Below are 26,479 nucleotides of genomic sequence, written 5' to 3' on the forward strand. Positions count from 1 at the left end.
TCTGTTTGAACCAACGACTGGCGGAATCTAATGCATAAATCACTGCGCAACCCTTGCTTTCATGTGATAACATTAAAGGCGGAACTTAGGCATGTCCTCCTCTTTCGTTTTGTGCTGCGTTGTAATGGAATTTTATCCTAGTTCAGTACATCGTGTTTACTGTAGGGTATTAAAAACAAGGCTTCAATACTGACTATTTCTTACAGCACAACGCAATTGAAATGATATTATTTTAAGCTACAAAGCGTACCCAACACTGCATTTTGTATTCTTGATTTCAAACGCTGTAGTGCGCTTTCATTCGAAAGAAACGCAATAATGTAAGGAAGGATAGCGCTCACCTCTACTTGTACACCGAAGCCACGGTCTTGTGCATTCGTAGCGATGCAGAAGCGCTAGTCGCCATAGCACAGAATCGGGTCCTGACCCAAACTCAGAGTTGATGCCAAAATAGCCTTTTCTGCTTCTCCTCGGTGGTGGCAGGACTTCCGACCCGATGTGAATAGAGGCCCTACCCAACGATCCTCGCTTTCTATTACTCATTAATGTTCGAGGCACACATCCTTGTACGCGTAAAAGTAGACACAAGACAATGTACCGGTGTATAAAAGCTTTTATCTATTGCGCTTTTGTTCAAATCATTGTGGTTTTCCAAGGGTACATTTCACGAACCCTCTGCTCCTTGGCTGATAGTATCAACGCTAACGTAATACCAAACCGTGACAGATATTTTGAGGCGAAGGCTTCACTGAGATAGCTGCGGCGCGTTTCGCCTACGCCGCAAATTCACCCTCAGCCGCGTGGCCAAGAAGCGGGCCTGCTCGCCGCCCGCTTCTTAACACGTGTGGTTCAAAAAGCGGGCGGCACTCGATTTTATTCTGTGGCTGCTTCCATTCATCTAGATCGCACACCTGCTCCTTCACACAGTCGGCGAACTTCATTCGTTGCTGTACATATCTCCATAAATCTACCATATTACCTGACACAAGTCATCCAGCCTTCCATTGCCCTGCCTACCCTTACTACCACTGCCCATCTAGCTGGATCGTCTTCTGGGACCTCTCCCTTCAAAATGCCCTCGACACCTTCGTGTCGCCTACGCCCGGCTGGGGTGTCCTTGAGGTCCGCAGTCATCAATGGAGTTGTCACGCACTTTCGCTTTGTGTACTTAAGTTTAGCTTTGTTAAACATTTCCCTAATCTTTTTCCTCAGAGGCGAGGTCGGGTGTTGCATTGAAAGCATATAGTTTTCTCTTCAGCTTTTCAACATTAACTATAATCTTTGCACGTTAAGTATACCGCAAGCGTGCGCTTTCTTTCGAAACGAAAAGCGGTCACAATTAAAAACGAAGGCAGAGGCAGGTGAAATATCTGGTAGCGTCAGAGTGGGCAGCTTACCCCTTCGTAAGTTGAGTCGATGTCAACCTGAGGCTTCTCCGTGCTGCTGGCTTGGACTGTCCAGTTGTGCACGACACTGCCGATTGGACCACATATTGGTCCAAATAGAACGCTGCACGTCTCCTTTCTGGGCGCCTTGCGGTTCCTAGCAATGTACAGGAACTCATCCTGAAAGAGGGTGCGCGCACGTATTAACAAATCGCTAAAGAATACGTGACAGTGGGAGTTGCAGCCCTTTTCGGATAAATCTTCTTTACGCAGTAGGTCATGAATGAGAGCCCCCCCCCCCCCCCCCGAACGACAACGTTGGTTAGATTCATGAATTATGGGAAGTTGCGCGACGATACTATATTCTATTTCGAAACTAAAACTGGTCCGCTGTAACGAGCAGTGAGTGAGCTTTTGACATTAAATATAGCATGGCTTGACGTAATTTAATAGCATGGCTCGGCCTGAGCTAATTGAGAGCCGTAACGGATATTGAAACGAGTTTGTAGAGGGCTCCATGTAGCTTGAAGTTTAAGCGCCCTCTAATGGGGTTTTCCGAATATGTTTTGCATAAATAATTATTTCTTGCGTCCTTCTCGACGGGATTACTTGGTAAAAAAAATGGGTAGGGAGGGGGCGTGCATCGTTTTAGATTTGTTTAGTCTAAGCACCATCTTCGGCCATCGCGATCGGAAAAAAAGAGGTGCTTAGCACTGAATAAATATCTGTTTATTGCCACGCCCGACAACAGCCCGGGCGACCTGCACACGAACGCGGAAAAAAAAAATATTCGCCTATGCTTTCTTTGGTTTCCGTGAGTGCTGGCATCCATCGTATATTGTATGTAGTATCAAGCACTTCATTTCTCTCATCCTTCTGCTCAGTGTCCATTAGGAATGCGGTCAGAGCTTATCAGTTTTGCTTGTTTTTCTTCGGCTACTCTCATGACTCTCACATGCTGCATTCAACACTGCTTTATGATCCTGAAATGGTTCTTTCCTGCGGATGTGCGCCTACAAAACTCAGTTACATATAAGTACTTTTGGCTACGTATTTTTTATTATACATCTACGGACATACACTCGTGAGCAAAAGTATAAAACACGTAGCTGGTGGCCGAGCTCGGCAAAACTTCTTCAAAACGCCATCTAGCGATAGTGACAGACACACATGCATGTCGATAAAATGGGTCTAGCCACATAGCTATTGTTAGATGGCGTCGCAATGCAGTTGACTGTAGATCCGCCATTGGCTGCGTGTTGTATAACACTTTTGCTCACGACTCTACATGATCCTAACTTCGAAAAATGATAATCGCGTTCATTGTAGACCAGGGTAGCATTTATACTTGGCGCGGTTGTAGTGACTTGAAAGTACTTGGACTTCTTTAATGATTCATTGATGTCGTGGCATATTGCATGAACAAATACCGGACTATGTCTTCAAACAATATCCCAGTTTATGCGGCTCCATGGTTAGTGCACTCGGCTACTCAGCCGGAACACAAGATTTGGCCGCATTTCGACTGAAACGAAACGAAAAGCGTAAGTTCGCTGTAAAATATGAATACTTCTTGATGACCCTGAGATGGTTAACATAATCCAGAGCTTTTCACTACCGCGTCTGTCGTAACCTGGACGACTATGGAACATTCAACTTTGTGAACCTCAAAGTACCTCTAAAGAGTACACTCTGATTGTTTACATTGTATAGATCAAAGGACCTAGATCAGAGGAGTGCAAAAAGCACGTTTATATTGTCAAATACTGTTTCACTGTTCAAAGTCATTTTAAGTAGGAGATTTCCTCGGGGATCATTGGACACCAAAAAGACGCAGCTTGAATACAATGTACAGAGGCAGTTAAATGTTCTCAGGCCACAGGTTCTGCATGTAGTAGGCATATTCTGTCAATGCGATCCCATTAATGCTATCAATTATCTCAGAGGTTAGGGTAATTACCTCTTATCGTTTTCATCTTTCCCTCATTCCCAGGCAGCTGCGATCATAGAAGTTGTCGCTAGATATATTGGTCGTTTCCTAGTCATGCCTAGTCATCATAGTCATTACCACTCATAGCTAAATATATTTACTCGTTTCCAGTCAGTTGCGGCCATTACAAGTCGTCGTTTGGCATATTCGTAGTTCTGTAGTCATGCTTAGTCATTGTAGTAATTACCACTCACAGATAACCATGTTTACTCATTTTCTGTGAATTGCTGTCATTATAAGTCGTCGTTTTACATATTGGTTGTACCATAGTCATGCTGAATCACGCCTAGTCATTGTAGTTATTACCGCTGATAGAGAAGCATATTTACTCATTTCCAGTCAGTTGCAGCCACTACAAGTCGTTGTTTGACATATTGGTCTTGCCGTAGTCATGCTTTGTCATTGTAATCATTACCACTCATAGCTAATCATTTTTAGTCTTCTTTAGTCAGTTACTGTCATTATAAGCAATATAGTTTGACATATTGTAGTTACGTTGTCATGCTGGGTCATGCCTAGTCATTGTAGCCATTACCACTCAGAGCTAAACATGTTTACTCATTTCCAGTCGAGGTCATTACAAGTCGTCTTTTGACATATTGGTCATTCCGTACAATTTTAAGTCATCTTATGATTATTTTACTAGTCATTATCATTATTCAATTATTCTATAGTTATCTATTGTATAATTTTTATTCATTACCAATCACCATCAATTGTTTTCATTCGTAATTTCTCTCCTCATACATCCGTTATTACCAAGTCACACATCAGCGCATAGATCCGATGCACAAATCCCATGTACAGATACGACACACAGATCCCAAACACAAATGACGCACAAAACTCTCGCGCACGGAATTTAGTTCTATGAACCTAAAAAGGCTTCATCTTAATACGAAGGCGTTTTTGTACTATGCCTTAAGTACTAGCTCGAATATAAGCAGCTTATTCCTTCCTTCAAGCCAAATAATGAACCACATGCTATATAACTTCTTAATGTGGCAGCTTGGTTACCAAGCGCCAACTACCTGTAACATGTCTAGGACCACTTTCTGCTTTGATTTTTGTTTCTCCTGGTACTCTCACCTACGTTTGTACATCCTGAAGAGTTGCAAAGCAATATGGGCTGAACCATTTCGAAGTCTTCTCAACTGGCATCAGTATGCTCTACTCCGTTTCTTCAGAGTCAACGTAAGCATATTTCATTTGTAGAATAAAAGAGCTTTGGACGATCCAAGCAAACCACGCCCTAAATGAAAAACAGTGCACTTACCCGCATTACTGAAGCGAGTGGTTCGCATTGCGAAGAAATAATATAGCCAAAATTAGCGTGGAAACATCCTTGCGTCCGTTGAATTTCCGTATATTTATTCAATCCGTGCATGGGAATCTAAATTGTTTCAACGGAAGAACTTTCTTCCTGTTCTTAGTAGGTATAGCTGGGAAAATCATCATCGCCATCGGACTAAGAGGCTCAACAGCTTGACAACTGTATCTCCCATATCGCTGTTCAAGCTCGAGCCCCATTAACTATTCAAATTTTCTAACCTTTTCCGGTTCACCTGAATGCTTCTCTTTAATCCGCGTTTGCTTCTTTCGCATTTACAGCACAAAGAAAGGACCACTGGGGAGAAGACGACGCGACCCAAAGAATGCTTCTACCATATCATGTATTTCTTTTATTAGCTACATCTGTACAGGTGGTCACATCACGTGTCAGACTTGGGCAGCATCAGCTGCCTTTGACCAACAGAATTATAACAGACATGAATGATTGTTATAGTTCCTTAGGTTCCTAAGGTGGCTAATGCCTGAACCAAAGTGACAACAATTTAAAATAAGATGTCAGGGAAAAGCATATGGCTATCAAGCCAGGCGCGAAAGGCTTGTTAGTCTTCTTTGTCGTTGGCGCGTATTTCTCCGGAAAACCACGCTCAGCCGTGTCCAAGCGTATCGAGGAATCGCTAATATATACTTATCCCCTTTTATTTCCATGTGGAAAGCTTCGACCAATACTCTTTGTTTTGTGAATATGCACCTACCCAGAATATTTGCTTTTTTAAAGCCGGATACGCACTTGCATTTCATTAAATGAGAAGCTAAATTCGGCTGTTTATCTTGTGGAATTGAGTTTACAGAATGCGCCCTAAGCGGTTATATGTCTTTGGCCCTTGAGACAAATTCTATACGGGGCAGATAGTCAAATGATGTTCCTTGACATCTTTCTTTTTTTGTAGTTACTTTGTTTCTGACTTGGCTACTTTCAAAACCGAAGAGGCGATAAAATCATTCATATCCGTTATAATTCTGTCTGTCATATTTAGCTTAGGCGGCCCAATTGTGGCGTGATCTGACCACTTCCATATCAATATAGACAAAATGAATCAGTTTATAGTATGAATCAACAACTGGCCCAACGCCAAGCTTTGTTTAAGTTCTTTAGCACGTATTTTGTATCTGCCCTAACACCGCTGTTCAATCGTGTTCCCGAGATCGCCAGCGGCTTTCTAAAAAAGGAATATCTTGATAAATCTGGAACTAGAGCTTTGCGATGGTTCAGTGGCCACAAGGCTCGATGCCTGATTCTGAGGTTGCGGGTTCGATACCGGCCGCAGTAATCGCCTTTCAGGCGAGGGGAAACGCAATTCGCTGTGTACTCTGCAATGTTACTGCACGTCAAGGAACTCCACGGTGGCCCAAATCGCAAGAGCAGTATACAAGAACGTATCACCTAGCTTTTCAGCTTTAGAACATTGTAACCGATAAAAGTCAAATTTCGCACAGTCTTTTAGTAAGGCTCAGCGTGATTTGGCTACGTTATGGGTTGTTGTAAATAAAACGCTAGCGCAGTGCAAAAATAGTAAATAAAAAAAGAAAGAGAAGATCGATTTTTAGCGTTTCCGAATAACGAAAAATAAACATCTAGACACAAGTGCATCTTGCAAGAATTCTTGGTATTTTGCTTTATCGATAAAAACTTAGAATCCGTCTAAAAACATATTAATTCGCTATAAAGTGCTCCGTGTGCACATTCTCTTAAAAGTTTTATCAGATATTGACATCAATCAGGGTCGCGTTACGCCTGCGCTCGTTGTCTGTTAGTCGTGTCGTACGATTTTGAGCACTCTATCTGCCATTGTCCTATTTCTGCGGCACAGCATCCAAGAACGAGAGAAGGCTGTGCGCTGATAGTGACAGTACGGCTGAATTGCGGATTGCAATTGCAATTGCATATAATGCGTGTTTTACTTCTTACAATTCTCACAACACATGATCGTTTTACTTTTATTTGTTCTCTCCATATCAGCCTTCTTCAAGTGGTCTTCTCAGGATGTTTATATTATCCCTCTCAACTAGCAAAGCACTACAAGAAAGAAGGATGTCTGTGCTCTATAAGAATCCATTTCGCTGCGCATAATACGAGATTTTTAGAGCTTACTCCTTGCTATTCGGGTCCAACTCAGGATTTCGCCTAGCTGGTTTCGATTGATCTTGATCTAATTAGGTGTAGGTGACCACCAAGTCGTGAGACAGATACTGCGACTTCCTTTCCCAAAAATCAACTCAAACAAAAAATATCAATACTCCCGAAACACAATTTGGTGTTACCTTCATCTAATTAGGGATGGATACTCATCCAAAAGCGAAACATGCTGCGCTTTCTTTTCCCTAACATCCAAAAACAAATAAAATGTGTTAGAAAATTATAGAATTAGAATATGCTGTTAAGGGCATTACCGTGTCTACTTGTTTTATCAGTCTTATAGAGGAGCTAAAGTCATGTATAAATCTTTACTTCGTCCTTTCTTAGATATTTATCCTTGGTCTGAAGCCCGATTTCGACAACCGAAATTAGGAGACGTGAGGCTCGGCAGGGGAAAGCAGTTCGTTAATTATTCTCGCATAAGACTGTAATGTTTCTCCTTGTTCTGTACTTTTGTGAGTAAATTTAACTCCTATTTCATAACGTCGCCGCACTTATTCTTTAAAGTTTTACATTGCATTATTACCTTCCATTATCGCCTCTCGTAAAATACAGAGCGTTCACCCAACGAACCTCATCGGGAAGCCACCATTCACTAAAAATCGTACCTTTCTACGTGAGTGCCAGATTATTTGAAAAGGGTTTTTGCCTTTTTGCAATAGTTGACTGGACCTCGCTTTCTGGCAGAACCTCGGAACACCCATTAAAACAATTTATCGACCGCTTTGAAAGTAGTTTGTGTATTTGTAATGAAGGATTCATTACTCATTGACAACAGCCTAAGCGCACCATGTAGCTACAAAGGAAAGTTATACAGCTTTCTCCTAAACTTCGCACAAAGTTTCTAGGGCTTTTTTTTGTAGTCGTATGGCTGCGCCTGGGTGGATGCCAATGAATAATCACCACCGTAATGAATCTCCTAATCACCGTTGAGGGATTCCCCTAAACTTTGGACACGTTAGTGCCTGTGTGTACCAGTTCGTTGTACGTGTGTTCTGTATCTGCTTTTTTTTTGTGCGTGGCCTTGCAGGGGACTGGCTCTTTATGCTGCTTGTACTGTTAGTTCCTACTCCTACTACACCCCAGAAAAAAAAAAGAACTGCGGTTGTGTAAGAAATACAAACAGTCTTAAGGCGAAGCTTTAGCATTTCCTAAATTCAAGCCATCAAACCGCGTATAACCTTGATTAATCTTTCAACACTGCGCTAAACGGGGCTTTCGCTCATATGGTTAGGTTCAAAATATGCTGAAACCTCACAATTTTATGTTTGTCTCTTAGTTCCAATTATTTTGCACTCGCATTCGATTCTTTTTCCTTATTTTGTGCTTCACTCTTACCATGTTAGCCAGTTGACAGCATAAATGACACAAAAAAAAACTACTTAAGCGGTTGTTAACGATTCCATTTCAACTCGCAGGGTCATCTCAGCGTTCTTCCAAAAGATTAAAGCTAAATAGGGCAATACTGTTATCAAGAGTGTCCATTTCATACTTCTGATTCAATGCCCCCGATACCCGGAATATATCGGGTATATATGTCAATTACTTTCCAATTACTCATTACTCCTTCATTATCAACTAAAGACTGTTCAATTAATATTGCTGCTTAGTTCCAGTTACCTAACTATTTAATTGCTAATTAAAGCCGCGCACCCGGTAAAATCAACCACACAACAATAAACGTATAGAAAAACTGCGAACAGACAAGGAGCGCGATCTCGTCGCTGTCAAGCAGAATTCACTGAACAAATGCACTCGCAGATTGTGAAAGAGTACGCTCGCTTTACTCGTAGCAGCATTCATTGCAATATGCGCAACAATCGCGTAGCAGAATGCAGCATCCAGGCTTTCGCCTTTCATACTTCAGTCGCCAAAATGGCCTCGAGCTTTTGGAATCTCTATCTAAGCAATGAATCACAGTAAGAAGGGCATTCAGAACTTCGTTTTGATGCAAACAAAGGGCCGTAGCTAAACAAAACGCATGCTATCTGGCTTCGTCTCTCACGCAGCAGTAGTTTTATAGAAGAAGCCGCAAGATATTACCCTTTTGTTTTCGTTGGTGTTCTTATTTTTTTTCGTCACCTTCCATACCGGGCAGACAGGCTTTGTTAAAATGCTTAAATGAAATTACCTCTGCTAGCAATTACAGAACGAAAAGTCCAGCCTACTAAGGGAAAGAGAAGATGGCAGCAGTTTAACCCTATGATTTTCACATTGCACTGAGGATGAGCGCTGTGATTTTTTTAGTGATGACGCCACTTTTCCTTTGTTACCTCAAGCTTTTCTTTTGCAACTATGCCATTTTTGCCCACAACACGAAATATTGGTGCCGTGCCTAACACAGGCGCCCACAGTGTTCCTTGTACCTGGCCCCTGAAACACGCACGAACCTTGTACATGTCGATGACGTTGTTGCAGGCGTCTTTGCTTGCGACCTTGAGGAATGCGCACACACCCTGCACGATTTTGACGAGACCATCGGGCGATCGGCCAGCGTCCAGGTAGTCGAACAGCATGCCTGTGGCTGCTGAGCACACTGAGCATGCCTTCGGGGAGATCACACCTACTGCCGCGTTTTCCACCACCTGCGAGGTGATAAAACGTGCGTTTTTTAAAGCGATACCGTTAAGTGAGCTATTAGTGAAATTATACACTTTTCATGTCTATAATTCACACTCTTTATAGGGTGCATTGAGCTGCTTATTAAGTCTTTAGTAGCGGGTACAGCACACAGCACTGCACCCATTAAAAGGGTGCATTGGAAAGTTTACGCGCCCCTTTCGGATGGCTGGAGTAAAAGACGCCTACATGCACTTTAAAAGTTCTATTTGCATTCACAGTGTGTCCCATCTATAGAAACATGGTGCTATTGGTGTTGGATCCGTCATATCATGAGTTGTCGAGAGGTTCGTCATGTGACAAGGAATTGAAAATGAACAACACATTCACTAACATTCAAAACATTCATTATCAAGTTAAAAGGAGACTGAAACGTCTTTATGGCTAGAAAAAAGTGAGGATATAGATTTGCACTGAAAATAATTACGGAAAATAAATTGGAATCGAGACTATAACCTTTGAGTCCCGAGTAAGACAAGCTACCTCACGGCCATTGACACTCGTCCCTTTACCTCTTAATGCATGGCCTTGTGTCTCTTGCGGTAAATGAAACAAACTGAAAATCGAAATTCTCTGCGTCTAAGAAGTGACACGCATAGAGGCCTCTAGGCCACCGAAGCGACCTATTATCGTTATCTTTTGTGAGGCGGTGGCGATAGTAGAGATAGAGTACACGGACTAGATACAAAAGAGTCGGCTGTGCGAAAACTTACGTGTATAGGTTGCCTATTTCTAAGATGAGTCCGGGTTCCAAAATCACGAAGTGGTGTTTAGATCATACCTAAACTATTCCGTAACGTCTTTGTCTGGCCACTGTGGACCCTACGTGTACAATATAATCGGAGCTCACACCAAGATAAGTGGCTGTCTCCTTGGCAAGCAACAGCCAAGCTCAGAGTTGTCACTGAACCAATTTAAAAGCACATATACAGGGCGCAATATTTTAGGCTTTTGTGAATTTATAAAATTAATCCTTAAAGAGTAAGCAAACGTACCCTGTGTTATGCAATTTGCGCAAAATAACTTTATTTCTAGTTATTGTAGCTTTATCTAGGTTCAAATATTAGTTACGGTATTGCAGCCAGGCCATTCTACACTCTAAAAAAGTTACAAGAACATTTACGCTTCACCTCACGGGCATTACGCTATGGGGGGCCTTCGGTCTTTTATAATGAGACACATACTCAAGGATATAGTTATAAGACAACTTTACTGTAAAGACCATACGATATACTTATCACCCACCCCCCTCCTCCTTGCTTCCAGGATGTGCAGCTTGCCTCCCATGCTCTAGGGGAAAGCGTTTCTGGCTTGCAATCAAAGAGTAACGGGATCGAAAGCCGACTTAAATCTAAAATTCTCGATGCATTTCTTTAAACGCGTAAATTTCTTTAAACCTAAATTATTTAGTCGCATTACAGGTTATGATCTAACTTGTTTTGTTCCAAGCGCTACGTCGCGTTCCATTTCATCGTTATGGGATGTTTGAAACTCTGGCACGAGGCCATGTTGCTATGACGTAATAACGCCTGCCGGCAAATGTCTGATTTTTCATTGAACGCGATTCAAGGCTATCCCTTTGACATTCCCTGCTCACGCACACGTTCCCAGATACTCGCCTTCAAATATACCTGAATCCGCATAATGGCTGCATAACAAGCTAAGACACTGAGTTCAAAAATTCGCTCATGTAGTATGTTTTCGTCCCTGTGGCGCTTCACCTGGTAGCAGGCTTTGAGAACAGAGACAGAGAACAGCTGTTCTTTGTTCCTTTTGGCAAGTGAAATAATAACAAGAGACCAAGAGCAAGAACTATGTCACGCCGCAGAGGCATTTTCCGCCATAAGACACTATCTCGAACGGGTAGACGGTTTTAATCTGAATATGGGTTTGATTATTTGAGAACAATGGTGTGTTGCAAGAACTACATGCACGGGAGGTGAACATGAGTATCAGCACCTCTAAAGTTCCGTTACTACTATGCATTCGGACTGTCGCGATATTCTAATAAAATTATGTATTACCTTGAGTGACTCAGGCGCAATAATAACGCCCTCTAAGCTTTTCCATTAAACTAACTAAAGCAAAAAACGATATTTGTGACTTCTCATACATTTCAAAATATCTTGAATATTAGAATCTAACCAGTTTCTTGTGTTCGGGTCCGTTTGCACTTTTTACCGTTATCCCGAAAAAGGTCAAAGTTACAAGGCAACTTGGAAGACATTGCTTTGTTTTTAAAAAAAATAATTCGAAAGTTATTTGAAGAAAGTAAATGAGATAGGCGTTTGTCATCACGCTTTGCAATTTTCGCAATGAGAGTTTTTCCCCAAATGAAGTGTTAAGATGTTTACTTCAATCACTTCGCGTTTTTAAGTAGCACAAAGCCTGATTTTTAGAAACATACGAATCTTGTCCAGATCATTGCCCACTGCTCGACTGTGCCATAGGTCGCATCCTCATGTATGAAGCTGAATAGCGCTTAACTGAATTATTGTCTGCAACGAAAGGCTATGGCTCTATGTACGGGGTAATCAGCTGCTCGTCTCACAGTTGCTTGCTGAGATCTCTGCTGCGCCTCCTGCGCTTTGTCGGGCAAAACAGCTTTTTTGGTGTTATACCGTATCATGCGAAAAAAGCCTACGTGCAAAAAAAAAAGAAAACATTGCCTCCATTGCAGGGTTTCTTGCAGCCCATCTACAGCTTCAGAGGAGCAACACTTGAACGCGCTACCACATTTCGCACTACGTCTGTAGATGCAGCGTAATATGTACAGCTCCACAGTTTTTCACACTATGAGCCATCTTTGTGGAGCTTCCTTCATTTATGACTCCATCTTCTTTCTCTTCTTGCTGATCAATGATCCGTAAATGTGACAGTTCAATGTTATTCCCCTCTTTGTCGGCGCCGCATTTTGTTCGAGTAGCCGCTATCAGGTATGAGCAGGAAGCCAAACAACGTCCAAGAAGAGAGTAGCACAGACAACAACGATAAGAAGCCGGCGGTTCTCCGTCCGAGTTGCATGCAGCACACTGACAAAGCTGTCGATATTTGGTGATAAAGTAAAGCTCACACTGGAGGCTGGCATCGTGGCATGGGCTTACAACAACAGGCGAGGGTGGAAACTTCATTCTTCCGCTCAGTATGCGAATTCGCTGCTACGTGTCCAAGAACAAAAAATCACCCGACAATACACTGTCGGTCACGCCACGTTGTGCGATAGGGGAAGACATCAATAGAACAAGGTTGAGTACCTAACTTGCCTCAAGCTGAGCAATTTCGTTTTTGCCTGACGCAAGATTTTACCGAAAACCGCGTTTGTGTTAGACATTCTCGTAGCCTCGTAAGAACAAGTCTTGCAAACTGATTGCACAAAACACTGAAGGCCGACAAAAATTATGCCTGGCACTGTCAGATCAAGCTAAATATGAATTACGCCCTTTAATGGCAAAAAGATGTTGTCTCTTTTGTTTTAGGAAAAATCATATATTTAAAATAATCTCGAGTGTCTGCATCCAACATGAATCCTTTACGACTTAGTATCTGTTTCAATACAAAACAGCTGTCTCCTCTGTAAGAACAAAAAAATCATCCTAGTAGTTTACCTCCACCTAATCTAATTTACAGGTGCGAAAGTCGTGTTTGTCATGGTTTGGCATGGTTTTTCTTGGCGATATAACAATGGGATACTTAGACAAAGTATGGCATAGTATTAAAACTCTTTATTTGGTTTAGGATTTGGGGTATGAAAAGACACAGCACCTCTCTATCTTTTTGAGGACAACGACACCGACACCTAAAATTAACAGCATGGAATTGGCGACGCGTATGTCGTCGGTTCGTATCGCTATCATTAACTGTCCTGGTCTATACTGGTTTATACTAATGGGACGCGAAACGGTATAATGCCACCCTGAACGCTGCACAGTAAACTATTACTTTATCATTTTGTTAAACTACGTTATATTTCTCTTGCCTACTGGCTACTCTTTACACGCCACGCATGAGCCAAGTAAGGCTTTCGCCTTAATTTCGACAGGGTTATAGTTACTATAAAAAGGATTTCGTTTGTTCGCTTCTTTATGGTTCATTTGTGCCAGCTTCGTGTATTAGTGACCTTAGTATTCGGTTTGATAACTTGACGTTACTGGATCATATCCCAGCCCTGACATTTCAATCAAAACCAAGTGCCACATAAATCGTGCGCTGTGCGGAACCGTTCACGTGAGCAACATCATAATTTCGTAACTCTCAGCTACAGCTTCCATCGTGGTGCATCTCTACATTAGGGAAGTTAAACACTGCTTAGTTGCCCTTTGAAACCCCAGAAAGAACGGGAAAACAATGACCACATGTTCTCTTATACTGACAACACAACTTAGAGGGCCTGTGACCTGAATACCACATTTTTTTGTCGTTGTTTGCGTGACGCGAGAGGTGCTGTTATGGCTCAGTTCAGATAAGCAAGTTGGGTGGAAAAAATTACGGTTACGCGGAGTTCCTGTTCCTTTCGTTTCTTTAAAGACTATTTCAGTTGCCGTATTCATATTTTGCCAAAATAATTTCGCTAAATATAACAGTTGGATTACTCGTCTCCGGCCTATACTAAATACTTTTAAAGTATTCAAGATTTGCATGTCCAAGTCTTTATTTTACAGGTGACACGAGTAAAATACAAGAAATTGATAGTCGTTCTCTAGCTGTTCTAAAGCCCATTTTACAGCAGTACATATCATGTATCTTATGCTTTAACCCAACTAATAGCAATTTTGTTTCCACGTCCTTGTGTACCTTTATTATACTTCAAGTCCATTAAAAAACTACACAATTCGACATGCATTTCAAGTATCGGCATTTGTACGATCGCTTGGTGGGAACAGGTTTTCTTAATGAAAGGTGTAGCCTAGTTACCTTCGGCTTTCCGCACATGCTAAGGCATATGTGTTGTGCAGTGCTCCTAGCCTTAAATTTCGGCTTCAGGAGTGCACAGTAGTGATGGTTGATGCAGATAAAGCCTAGTGACTATATGTCTGAATGCATAAAATGAAGTGTATAAATAACGACGAAGCAATTTAGGTACCATAAGCTGAATAATGGGTTTTTGTGGAATGCGAATCTTGTTACGCTCAAGCAGCCAGAAATGTTTTGCGACCAAGGCCAGACCACCAAATGCTTACCGTGCGCAAATCACGCAAGTTTCCAAACTTAAAGAGGAGGTCGAATATGTTGATGTCTTTTTTGGCTGGGGCGGCAACAGCTGATGAGATGAGGATGGCGGAGGCGCAGAATAGCACCAGTGTTGCACTGACCACTGCGTCTGTTCTTGGTATTGCACGCATAGCTCGTCGATCCTGCAAGAGGTGCAAAGACATAGCGACAGTGTTTTCAACTTGCAGCGAGCGATGGTCGAATCATCTTACAGAATGGTAGGCAAAGACTTGTATCAAGAGAAATTCACTCCTGCGGTATCAAGTGAGGTCGCTGAATAAATTGACGGCGCCTTTATAAACACGCTTTTTTCTCACTCTGACTTCACCGGAATAACCACGGTCTAATATTCTTCCGTTTTCTTGACTACGCGTGCACCGTTTTCACAGAATATTTAGTTTACTATAAAAATGTTTCATGTCTTTCCCATGCAGACACCAGCAAAACAAACATAAAGCAGAAATGTTCGGCACCATATAGTAGTGAAAAAAAACCTCGCTGCGGCGATGCACATACTTCCAGATGTATGCAGCTTCAAGAAAGAAAAGATGTATGCGCAAAGCGTAAAGCGTGAACATAAGTAAGAGAACACGCTGTTTCGCTCTAATTGCATTCAGGCCAGTTTTACCGGACGTAAGAAAACATTGTTCTCTCAATTTTTCCAAGTGAAAGCTCACTTAAGTCTACTACTGGACTGAACATAAAGCCATTCCCTGTATCAAGTAGGCAATCTGTGAAAAATCTTACAAAAAAATAACCTGCTTTGTTTACTTTTGTCGTCCCTGTACACTGTATGCCTCGTGCCTTGCACGCACACCACTCGTACTGAAATTATAGAGCCGAGATTGTTCAAAAGTGTTAAAGGAAAAACGATTCAGAATAGAGAAACATTTTACTCCAAGGTTAGTTTTATTTTGAAATAAATTTCCGCCTACCATATACATCAGCTAATACTTAGAGAAGGAGATTGGCGATGCGTCGTTCATAATTCTTAGGAAGAAATAAAGAAGCGAGAGTCTTACTTCAGTGTTCTGGAGGAAAGAAGCCAACAGTCGGCGAGGCCAAGGAAAGCGTAGGGGATGGTACTTTTATGTCTTTTTTTTTAATGTTTGCTTAGATAATCACAGAAATTAGTAATGAATTCTGTTTAGGGGAAAGATAATTAAACACAAAGTAGAAGAAAAAACAACGTGCCGATGGTGGAATTCGAACCCACGACCTCCGAATATCGCGTCCGGTGCTCTTCCAACTGAGCTACATCGGCCGCTGTTCCCCCTGCTACTTGCTTGTGTATTTATGTTGTCTGTATACTAACCTTGAGAGTGTTCACCAGCGCCACCCTCAGCCATAGCGGCGGACGAAACAGATTACATTACTAATTTCTGTGATTATCTAAGCAAACATTAAAAAAAAGACATAAAGTACAATCCCCTACGCTTTCCTTGGCCTCGCCGACTGTTGGCTTCTTTCCTGCATGTATTATAACGAGCACCGTCATTTCCCCTTAATTGATCTGCTTGTAGCTTGTGGGGGTCTTGGTTTTGGCAGTCTTGAAGCCATAGGTAGCGTAAGAGGGTTCTAGAAAAGCTTTCGCCCTCGCTCTTGATCACGTTCTACGTGACGCTGGCGGTAACAAAGGACGTTCTACGTCCGCCGCTATGGCTGAGGGTGGCGCTGGTGAACACTCTCAAGGTTAGTATACAGACAACATAAATACCCAAGCAAGTAGCAGGGGGAACAGCGGCCGATGTAGCTCAGTTGGAAGAGCACCGGACGCGATATTCGGAGGTCGTGGGTTCGGATCCCACCATCTGCACGTTGTATTTTCTTCTACTTTGTGTTTAATTATCTTTCCCCTAAACAGATTACATTACTAATTTCTGTGATTATCTAAGCAAACATTAAAAAAAAGACATAAAAATACCATCCCCTACGCTTTCCTTGGCCTCGCCGACTGTTGGCTTCTATCCTGCATGTATTATAACGAGCACCCTCATTTCCCCTTAATTGATCTGCTTGTAGCTTATGGGGGTCTCGGTTCTGGCAGTCTTGAAGCCATAGGTAGCGTAAGAGGGTTCTAGCACAGGTTTCGCCCTCGCTCTTGATCACGTTCTACGTGACGCTGGCGGTAACAAAGGACGTTCTACGTCCGCCGCTATGGCTGAGGGTGGCGCTGGTGAACACTCTCAAGGTTAGTATACAGACAACATAAATACCCAAGCAAGTAGCAGGGGGAACAGCGGCCGATGTAGCTCAGTTGGAAGAGCTCCGGACGCGATATTCGGAGGTCGTGGGTTCGGATCCCACCATCGGCACGTTGTTTTTTCTTCTACTTTGTGTGTAATTATCTTTCCCCTAAACAGATTACATTACTAATTTCTGTGATTATCTAAGCAAACATTAAAAAAAGACATAAAAGTACCATCCCCTACGCTTTCCTTGGCCTCGCCGACTGTTGGCTTCTTTCCTGCATGTATTATAACGAGCACCCTCATTTCCCCTTAATTGATCTGCTTGTAGCTTATGGGGGTCTCGGTTCTGGCAGTCTTGAAGCCATAGGTAGCGTAAGAGGGTTCTAGCACAGCTTTCGCCCTCGCTCTTGATCACGTTCTACGTGACGCTGGCGGTAACAAAGGACGTTCTACGTCCGCCGCTATGGCTGAGGGTGGCGCTGGTGAACACCCTCAAGGTTAGTATACAGACAACATAAATACCCAAGCAAGTAGCAGGGGGAACAGCGACCGATGTAGCTCAGTTGGAAGAGCACCGGACGCGATATTCGGAGGTCGTGGGTTCGGATCCCACCATCGGCACGTTGTTTTTTCTTCTACTTTGTGTTTAATTATCTTTCCCCTAAACAGAATACATTACTAATTTCTGTGATTATCTAAGCAAACATTAAAAAAAAGACATAAAAGTACCATCCCCTACGCTTTCCTTGGCCTCGCCGACTGTTGGCTTCTTTCCTGCATGTATTATAACGAGCACCCTCATTTCCCCTTAATTGATCTGCTTGTAGCTTATGGGGGTCTCGGTTTTGGCAGTCTTGAAGCCATAGGTAGCGTAAGAGGGTTCTAGAAAAGCTTTCGCCCTCGCTCTTGATCACGTTCTACGTGACGCTGGCGGTAACAAAGGACGTTCTACGTCCGCCGCTATGGCTGAGGGTGGCGCTGGTGAACACTCTCAAGGTTAGTACAGACAACATAAATACCCAAGCAAGTAGCAGGGGGAACAGCGGCCGATGTAGCTCAGTTGGAAGAGCACCGGACGCGATATTCGGAGGTCGTGGGTTCGGATCCCACCAGCGGCACGTTCTTTTTTCTTCTACTTTGTGTTTAATTATCTTTCCCCTAAACAGATTACATTACTAATTTCTGTGATTACCTAAGCAAACATTAAAAAAAAGACATAAAAGTACCATCCCCTACGCTTTCCTTGGCCTCGCCGACTGTTGGCTTCTTTCCTGCATGTATTATAACGAGCACCCTCATTTCCCCTTAATTGATCTGCTTGTAGCTTATGGGGGTCTCGGTTCTGGCAGTCTTGAAGCCATAGGTAGCCTAAGAGGGTTCTAGCACAGCTTTCGCCCTCGCTCTTGATCACGTTCTACGTGACGCTGGCGGTAACAAAGGACGTTCTACGTCCGCCGCTATGGCTGAGGGTGGCGCTGGTGAACACTCTCAAGGTTAGTATACAGACAACATAAATACCCAAGCAAGTAGCAGGGGGAACAGCGGCCGATGTAGCTCAGTTGGAAGAGCACCGGACGCGATATTCGGAGGTCGTGGGTTCGGATCCCACCAGCGGCACGTTCTTTTTTCTTCTACTTTGTGTTTAATTATCTTTCCCCTAAACAGATTACATTACTAATTTCTGTGATTACCTAAGCAAACATTAAAAAAAAGACATAAAAGTACCATCCCCTACGCTTTCCTTGGCCTCGCCGACTGTTGGCTTCTTTCCTGCATGTATTATAACGAGCACCCTCATTTCCCCTTAATTGATCTGCTTGTAGCTTATGGGGGTCTCGGTTCTGGCAGTCTTGAAGCCATAGGTAGCCTAAGAGGGTTCTAGCACAGCTTTCGCCCTCGCTCTTGATCACGTTCTACGTGACGCTGGCGGTAACAAAGGACGTTCTACGTCCGCCGCTATGGCTGAGGGTGGCGCTGGTGAACACTCTCAAGGTTAGTATACAGACAACATAAATACCCAAGCAAGTAGCAGGGGGAACAGCGGCCGATGTAGCTCAGTTGGAAGAGCACCGGACGCGATATTCGGAGGTCGTAGGTTCGGATCCCACCATCGGCACGTTGTTTTTTCTTCTACTTTGTGTTTAATTATCTATCCCCTAAACAGATTACATTACTAATTTCTGTGATTATCTAAGCAAACATTAAAAAAAGACATAAAAGTACCATCCCTTACGCTTTCCTTGGCCTCGCCGACTGTTGGCTTCTTTCCTGCATCTATTATAACGAGCACCCTCATTTCCCCTTAATTGATCTGCTTGTAGCTTATGGGGGTCTCGGTTCTGGCAGTCTTGAAGCCATAGGTAGCGTAAGAGGGTTCTAACACAGCTTTCGCCCTCGCTCTTGATCACGTTCTACGTGACGCTGGCGGTAACAAAGGACGTTCTACGTCCGCCGCTACGGCTGAGGGTGGCGCTGGTGAACACTCTCAAGGTTAGTATACAGACAACATAAATACCCAAGCAAGTAGCAGGGGGAACAGCGGCCGATGTAGCTCAGTTGGAAGAGCACCGGACGCGATATTCGGAGGTCGTGGGTTCGGATCCCACCATCGGCATGTTGTTTTTTCTTCTACTTTGTGTTTAATTATCTTTCCCCTAAACCGATTACATTACTAATTTCTGTGATTATCTAAGCAAACATTAAAAAATAGACATAAAAGTACCATCCCCTACGCTTTCCTTGGCCTCGCCGACTGTTGGCTTCTTTCCTGCATGTATTATAACGAGCACCCTCATTTCCCCTTAATTGATCTGCTTGTAGCTTATGGGGGTCTCGGTTCTGGCAGTCTTGAAGCCATAGGTAGCGTAAGAGGGTTCTAGCACAGCTTTCGCCCTCGCTCTTGATCACGTTCTACGTGACGCTGGCGGTAACAAAGGATGTTCTACGTCCGCCGCTATGGCTGAGGGTGGCGCTGGTGAACACTCTCAAGGTTAGTATACAGACAACATAAATACCCAAGCAAGTAGCAGGGGGAACAGCGGCCGATGTAGCTCAGTTGGAAGAGCACCGGACGCGATATTCGGAGGTCGTGGGTTCGGATCCCACCATCGGCACGTTGTTTTTTCTTCTACTTTGTGTTTAATTATCTTTCTCCTAAACAGATTACATTACTAATTTCTGTGATTATCTAAGCAAACATTAAAAAAAAGACATAAAAGTACCATCCCCTTCGCTTTCCTTGGCCTCGCCGACTGTTGGCTTCTTTCCTGCATGTATTATAACGAGCACCCTCATTTCCCCTTAATTGATCTTCAATGTTCTGGGTCACATAAGAGGCTGATGTCAGGAGACAGCTGCTGGAAAATGAATTCTCCTCTGCTCGCGCCTATCTTGCTCTTTCCTCACATGATGTTTCGTCGGAAAGAGAGCTCTAATAAAACCGGATCTTCTTCTCTGGACGCGTCTTGGAACGCTGATGCACCTGCGCTACCACATAGTGGCTTTGTATTTTCTGGTGCCTTTTCTTTGCGGTAGACATCTATAAAAATGTTACGCCAGTGCTAAACATTTTCGCGGACTCCTTATCAATGCGACCAACAGTTTCTTTATTCGGCACTCAGTTTTTTATTATTAGTTTGAAAATAGCTACTCATTAATTACTTCTCTATTAGCTTTGATTGAAGAAAACACTGCTGGGTAGGCTACGCTAGTCTTGAGAGCATTAACTTGTTATCGGTCGGCTTCGACGATATCTCTCAAATGTTTCTGCGACACTTATTTATTATTTTTTACATACCGAAAATACTTTGAGGGCCACACAGCATTATAAAGAGGAGGGGTTATACACAGCAATGCAATAACGCATAACAATAAAAGATTATTTTGCAAAATATTGCTGGCTAAACAATTTTAGCTAATGGTGCCATGAAATAAACTTGATTAGTGCCAGTGATGCAGGAAGGCGGTTGCACTAATCCGTTATACAGGTTAAATGCGAATGAAAGTAAGTTTTCGTTCTGCAGAGTGGTAATCCAACATTGCGCGCGTGATCCATATGTGGAGACACGAACTGTGTCATAATTTTTCAGGGTACGTCGCCACAGCGTGAATAGCCCTCGCCAAAGCTTTCTCTTATGGAACTTCCTTCACCTGCACTCACCGCCGAGCGACATCTTTGTTTAATAGCTATAGTCTCTCCAATCTCTGACATACTAGTTACCATACAAGCGTTAGCTGATGCACGACTAGGTAAAGGTCGCGCTGTAACCAAGCCATGCAAACGTATACATGCGCCACTTCGCAGTATAGCGTGTCTCACACTGGATACATGATTCCTGCTTTCGGTTCCAGCCTCATCTCATGGTAATTTCAGCACAACTAATTTATTTATAAGCTTATACTTACATGGCCCAATGGTGTTAGGTTGTAGCCCTGTAACCAGCTTTTATGTAAACCTTATCTTTTTCCAATTCCGCCGTTCAACCTGTGGCGTCAAACTTCCGATCAATCTGGACATACCAGCGGCGGCGGGGGCGCCGGCTTCTCCGCTAATCGGACGCCTTAGAACTGTCATGCAAATATTTGCATCGCTTTAATCCCGGATAATTGGTATGCCTTTGTAACATGTTCATCAGCGTGCAAGAAAGTTATACAAGCTTATAAGCACTGTGAATTCAAATCACTGCTTGAAAATACGTGCACACATATATTACCTATCGCGGGTAAAAACAAACTTTCCGTGGCCACAAAAGCGTGAGCAATAAAACTTCATTCTCTACTAGAAATCGCTGAGCTGCAGAAACTCAGAATCCTCCTCAGGAGCGCTAGCCATTAGCCGGAAACCAGCCCTTATACATAGCATTCATCGATTATGAAAAACCATTTGACTCAGTTGAAACCTCGACGCTGATGCAGGCATTGCGAAATCAGGGGGTAGACGAGCCGTACGTGAAAGTGCTGGAAGATATATATTGTGGCGGCAGAGCAACCATAGTTCTGCATAAAGAAAGCAATAAAATTCCCATAAAAAGGTGTTAGGCAAGGAGACACAATCTCCCCAGTACTATTCACAGCTTGCTTAGAGGAAGTATTCAGAGACTTGGAATGGGAGCAGTTAGGGTTAAGGGTAGATGGAGAATACCTCAGTAATCTGCGATTTGCTGATAACATTGCCTTGCTAAGCAACTCGGGGGATGAACTGCAAATAATGATTGATGACCTAGACATGAAACGTAGAAAGGTAGGCTTGAAAATCAATATGCAGAAGACTAAGTTAATGTTCAACAGCCTAGGGAAGGAACAGCAGTTTACATTAGGTAGCGAAGTACTGGAAGTAGTAGGCGAATATGTCTAGTTAGGACAGGTAGTAACCGCAGATCCGGACCATAAAAAGGAAATAACAAGAAGAATAAGATTGGGATGGAGCGCATTTGGCAAGCCCTCGCAGATTGTGACTAGCAGCTTACCGGTATCGCTCAAGCGGAAAGTATACGACAGTAGCATCTTACCTGTACTCACCTATGGGGCTGAAACGTGGAGGCTAACCAAGAGGGTTCTACTTAAGTTGAGGACAACTCAGAGGGCTATGGAACGAAAAATGGTAGGGGTAACATTAAGAGATAGGAAGCGTGCAGAGGGGGTCAGAGAAATAACTCAAGTTACCGACATTCTAGTCGAAAATAAGAAGAAGAAATGGGCATGGGCAGGACATGTAGTGCGAAGAGAGGATAACCGATGGTCGCTTAGGGTAACGAACTTGATTCCAAGTGAAGGAAAGCGTAGCAGGGGGCGGCAGAAAGTTAGGTAGGCGGATGAGGTTAAGAAGTTCGCAGGGGTCAAGTGGATGCAGCTAGCACATAACCGGGGTTTGTGGAGAAATATGGGAGAGGCCTTCGCCCTGCAGTGGGTATAGTCAGGCTGGCGATGATTGATGATGATGATGAACTGCTTCATTACTGATGATATTTTATGTGCTTTCCTGGCTGCTACACTCCGCCGCTTGGACTCTCGCGCTCTTACTGAAGAAAACATCCTGTAAACTTGAGTGACTCCTTCATCACAAAGGAAATCAGTGAATGCCCTACTTAAGCTTTAATGAACTCGGGGTGGAGTTCAAGACTTATTTCAAGACGCTCTTTACCGCCTTTCACTATAGATCTCTAGACATGTAATAGGCTCCTTCTCTTCAAGCTCTTTCTTCCCTTTTTCTCTCTTTGTTCCCCTCCCCACATGTAGGGTAGTCTACTGAGCATCGCATGGTTAATCTCTCTATTTTCCCTCTGTCTCTCTCTTTTACGCACAACAAGCAATCAAGGCATACTACTAAATAGGTATACTGAATAAGGCGACCACGACATACTACTCGACGCAGGCTGGCTCCTAGGCGGAAAAATTCTAAACTACTTCTTTTCTTTAAAGCAGGGAACGCATGGGCTTAATTCCGCTGGTGATTCTTAGTTTAACGACATCTTAACAGAACTAGAGTACATGTATTACAGGTGCGAAAACATCAGTTTGGAGGACCAGAGCCTAGCAAGATGTTATAACATGGTCTAAAATTTGCATGTCCGCCTGTAGTACATTAAAGCTGAAAAAAAAAAGTCACAAATTTGATTCAGTACTCCAAAGTCTTAAACCCTGATCCACTGCGATAGGTGCCCTTATTCACTACTCAGACTTAGGCAGGTTAAACTTTCGCCACTTTTTTAGCGTAAAGAGGCTGGAAAGGCATAGTGCTGTTTGTGGCATTTTGCGTGTCAAGATGCCTAGAGTTTAATTTCTGGTCAACAAATTTGCATTTTTGTTTGCACCTTGTTCAGTTCATTGTGTGTGTGTGTGTGTGTGTGTGTGTGTGTGTGTGTGTGTGTGTGTGTGTGTGTGTGTGTGTGTGTGTGTGTGTGTGTGTGTGTGTGTGTGTGTGTGTGTGTGTGTGTGTGTGTGTGTGTGTGTGTGTGTGTGTGTGTGTGTGTGTGTGTGTGTGTGTGTGTGTGTGTGTGTGTGTGTGTGTGTGTGTGTGTGTGTGTGTGTGTGTGTGTGTGTGTGTGTGTGTGTGTGTGTGTGTGTGTGTGTGTGTGTGTGTGTGTGTGTGTGTGTGTGTGTGTGTGTGTGTGTGTGTGTGTGTGTGTGTGTGTGTGTGTGTGTGTGTGTGTGTGTGTGTGTGTGTGTGCGTGCGTGCGTGCGTGTATGTGTATGTGTGTATGTGCGTGTGTGTGTGTGTGTGTGTGTGTGTGTGTGTGTGTGTGTGTGTGTGTGTGTGTGTGTGTGTGTGTGTGTGTGTGTGTGTGTGTGTGTGTGTGTGTGTGTGTGTGTGTGTGTGTGTGTGTGTGTGTGTGTGTGCGTGTGCGTGTGCGTGTGCGTGTAATGGCTCTAACACCACCACATGACTGATCGAAACTGCGGTAAATAAAAAGTGAATATTAATTAATGACACAATATATTACATAACTTACAAGTACTCTAGTTGAAGATGGTGTATAAAGCTCCATGTCCGGGAAAAACCAGAACTGGAGCTCTATAGACTTAAAGCATACCCCAATAGGCATTTGGACCCTTGATGAATACAAATAACCACGTATTTAATTCAGCGATTGGCGGAAACAGAAAGGGAATTTATCCGAAAAATCTTTGCCGGAACAACACATATTGGGTTAACACAGCTTAGCCCGATTTCTGTTATGTTGTTCTTGGTTAGGTCCATATTGAAAAAAAAATTAGGTAAATTAAAATTATAGTGTCTTGGTACTTGAGCTGCGTTTTCTTGGCTTGCAGGTATAATAGCAATATTTTGCAGTTTAGGAGGCGTCTTCGGCCGTGAAATACAATATACTTACCCTAACACGTTGCTTTTATTTAAGTGTCCTTCCGTATTAGAGTGTATTGCCCAACTGCTTACATTTACTTTAACCGTCAAGGAGTAGAACATCCAGCCTGTTTAAGTTACAAAAATAAATCCGTTATTTTAAACATTGTCCTGTGTATACGTTTCTTCAGAACCTTGGGTGTTTCTAGGGCTGGCCAGCATAATGCGTATCAAGTGCATCTCACCGTGGTTGACAAGTTTTTTATTATTTTACTGACGCGAGCCTTGTTACAATTTTTACCTAATTGCTGAAAGAAGACACCTGTGCCTTAGATTTGCGAGGCAGAAAGCAGCGCTTTTCTGCTGCCACCAGGCATTTACGCCTTAAGGATGTTAAAATTGAGCATATACATTCTGACTCTTTTGCAAGAAATTACCGAATCCATACAACATATAATGAAGACCATAGACTTCTTCACGTGTTGTAGTACAACAGACGTTTCATAGCCTGCGCCTTTTACATTCGCCCGGAGAATGCAGCTCATTATACGAGGAATTTCTGAAAACCGAGGAAAGCACTTTGTATCTTGGATTACCAATGGTTCACAATCTTTTTCAGGAATGTTCGCAAATGAGCTTACCTGCTTATATGGGGATCTATAAAACTGGTTCAACAGCGGCACTTGGGTAAGAATGGATCCTCGCGTATACCAGCAATCTCCGCGCCACCGCCAGCGCCAGAACCTCGTCTGTTGAGCCGACCACCCACGCACCCAACTTCCTCGTTTTGTTCTCGGCCTCTGATCTGCCAGTGACGGAATGTTCAGGGCGCACTCTTCTACCTGATCTCGATCTTATCTGCGAGGAAATTGAATTGTCTTTGTCTTGCGGGGGGCGTGAACGGATAAGATTACTGCGGACGCTCTAAACGGCGTGATCGGCGATCATTCGAGCACGCTACTCGAGTACGGCATTGTCGAAGAGCAAAGCGACCTATTATGCAGAATAAAGTATGCTAAGCGTTTTGTGCGCCGCGGTACAGATTAGCACGCACTGAACAACTTAGACAAATAGGAACAGAAGCAAACACTTCAGAAATCCGTGAATACTTTCACCTGCCGTGGCAGTGTTCTATACAATGTACGCGTACATCCTTAGAGGAAGGTCTTTTTTCTATTAAGGTACAAACAGCGATGAGCTGCTGGCATACAATAGTTTGGTTTGTGGGGTTTAACGTCCCAAAGAGACTAAGGCTACATAAAAACCCTGTAGTCCCTCCAAACATTTCGACCACCAGGGGTTCTTTATCATGCACTGACATCGCACAGCACATGGGCGCCTCTCCATTTTGCCTCCATCGAAAAGCGACCGCCGAGGCTGGGAATTGATCCCGAAACATTGGGTGCAGCATACATTGGGTTTCTTTCTTAATATAAACAGCAAGCAATACAATAGTAATCGATTTCAGGTGTATGAAGCAAAGTGTTATTATTAGGGACAGAATTGCTTATCATCAGTGAAATAATTATTCTTAGCTTTAGCTTTGGTCGTACCAAAACTTTTGGTGAAGAAAACGTTCCCAGAGGCTGGTTGAGTCTGTGAGTACGAAAAACAAAGGGTACGAGGCGAGAGGATTTCCAGTAAGGTTTTCAGCGTGTAATGAAGTTCTTTCTGCTAATTTGCATGCGATGTGTATTTTTGCGGATTTGACGTAGACTGTCGTGCTTAACACGGAGTCTAAGAGCTCCCTTTTTCGCCATGTATACCTTAGTTCGGTGAAAATAAAATTAATCGATTGAT

At 43.2% G+C, this 26,479-nt stretch overlaps 1 protein-coding gene across 1 annotated transcript in view; it reads right to left on the reverse strand.

The window, feature by feature from the left end:
* The window catches only part of LOC146209389 (sphingomyelin phosphodiesterase-like), a 58,910-nt gene extending 33,441 nt beyond the window's left edge, over nucleotides 1-25,469 (reverse strand). The window contains exons 1-4 of the mRNA XM_084587400.1: nucleotides 25,321-25,469; nucleotides 14,659-14,832; nucleotides 9,253-9,447; nucleotides 1,398-1,565 (exon numbers count right to left, since the gene is read on the reverse strand). Coding sequence (XP_084443526.1) covers nucleotides 1,398-1,565; nucleotides 9,253-9,447; nucleotides 14,659-14,820 — 525 coding nt within the window. The 5' untranslated portion in view covers nucleotides 14,821-14,832; nucleotides 25,321-25,469. The remainder of the gene's footprint in view (nucleotides 1-1,397; nucleotides 1,566-9,252; nucleotides 9,448-14,658; nucleotides 14,833-25,320) is intronic.
* Nucleotides 25,470-26,479: the final 1,010 nt, after the last annotated feature.

This window comes from Amblyomma maculatum, chromosome 1, assembly GCF_055883805.1.
Source record: "Amblyomma maculatum isolate TAMU_Amacu chromosome 1, ASM5588380v1, whole genome shotgun sequence".
Classification (NCBI taxonomy): Eukaryota; Metazoa; Arthropoda; class Arachnida; order Ixodida; family Ixodidae; genus Amblyomma; species Amblyomma maculatum.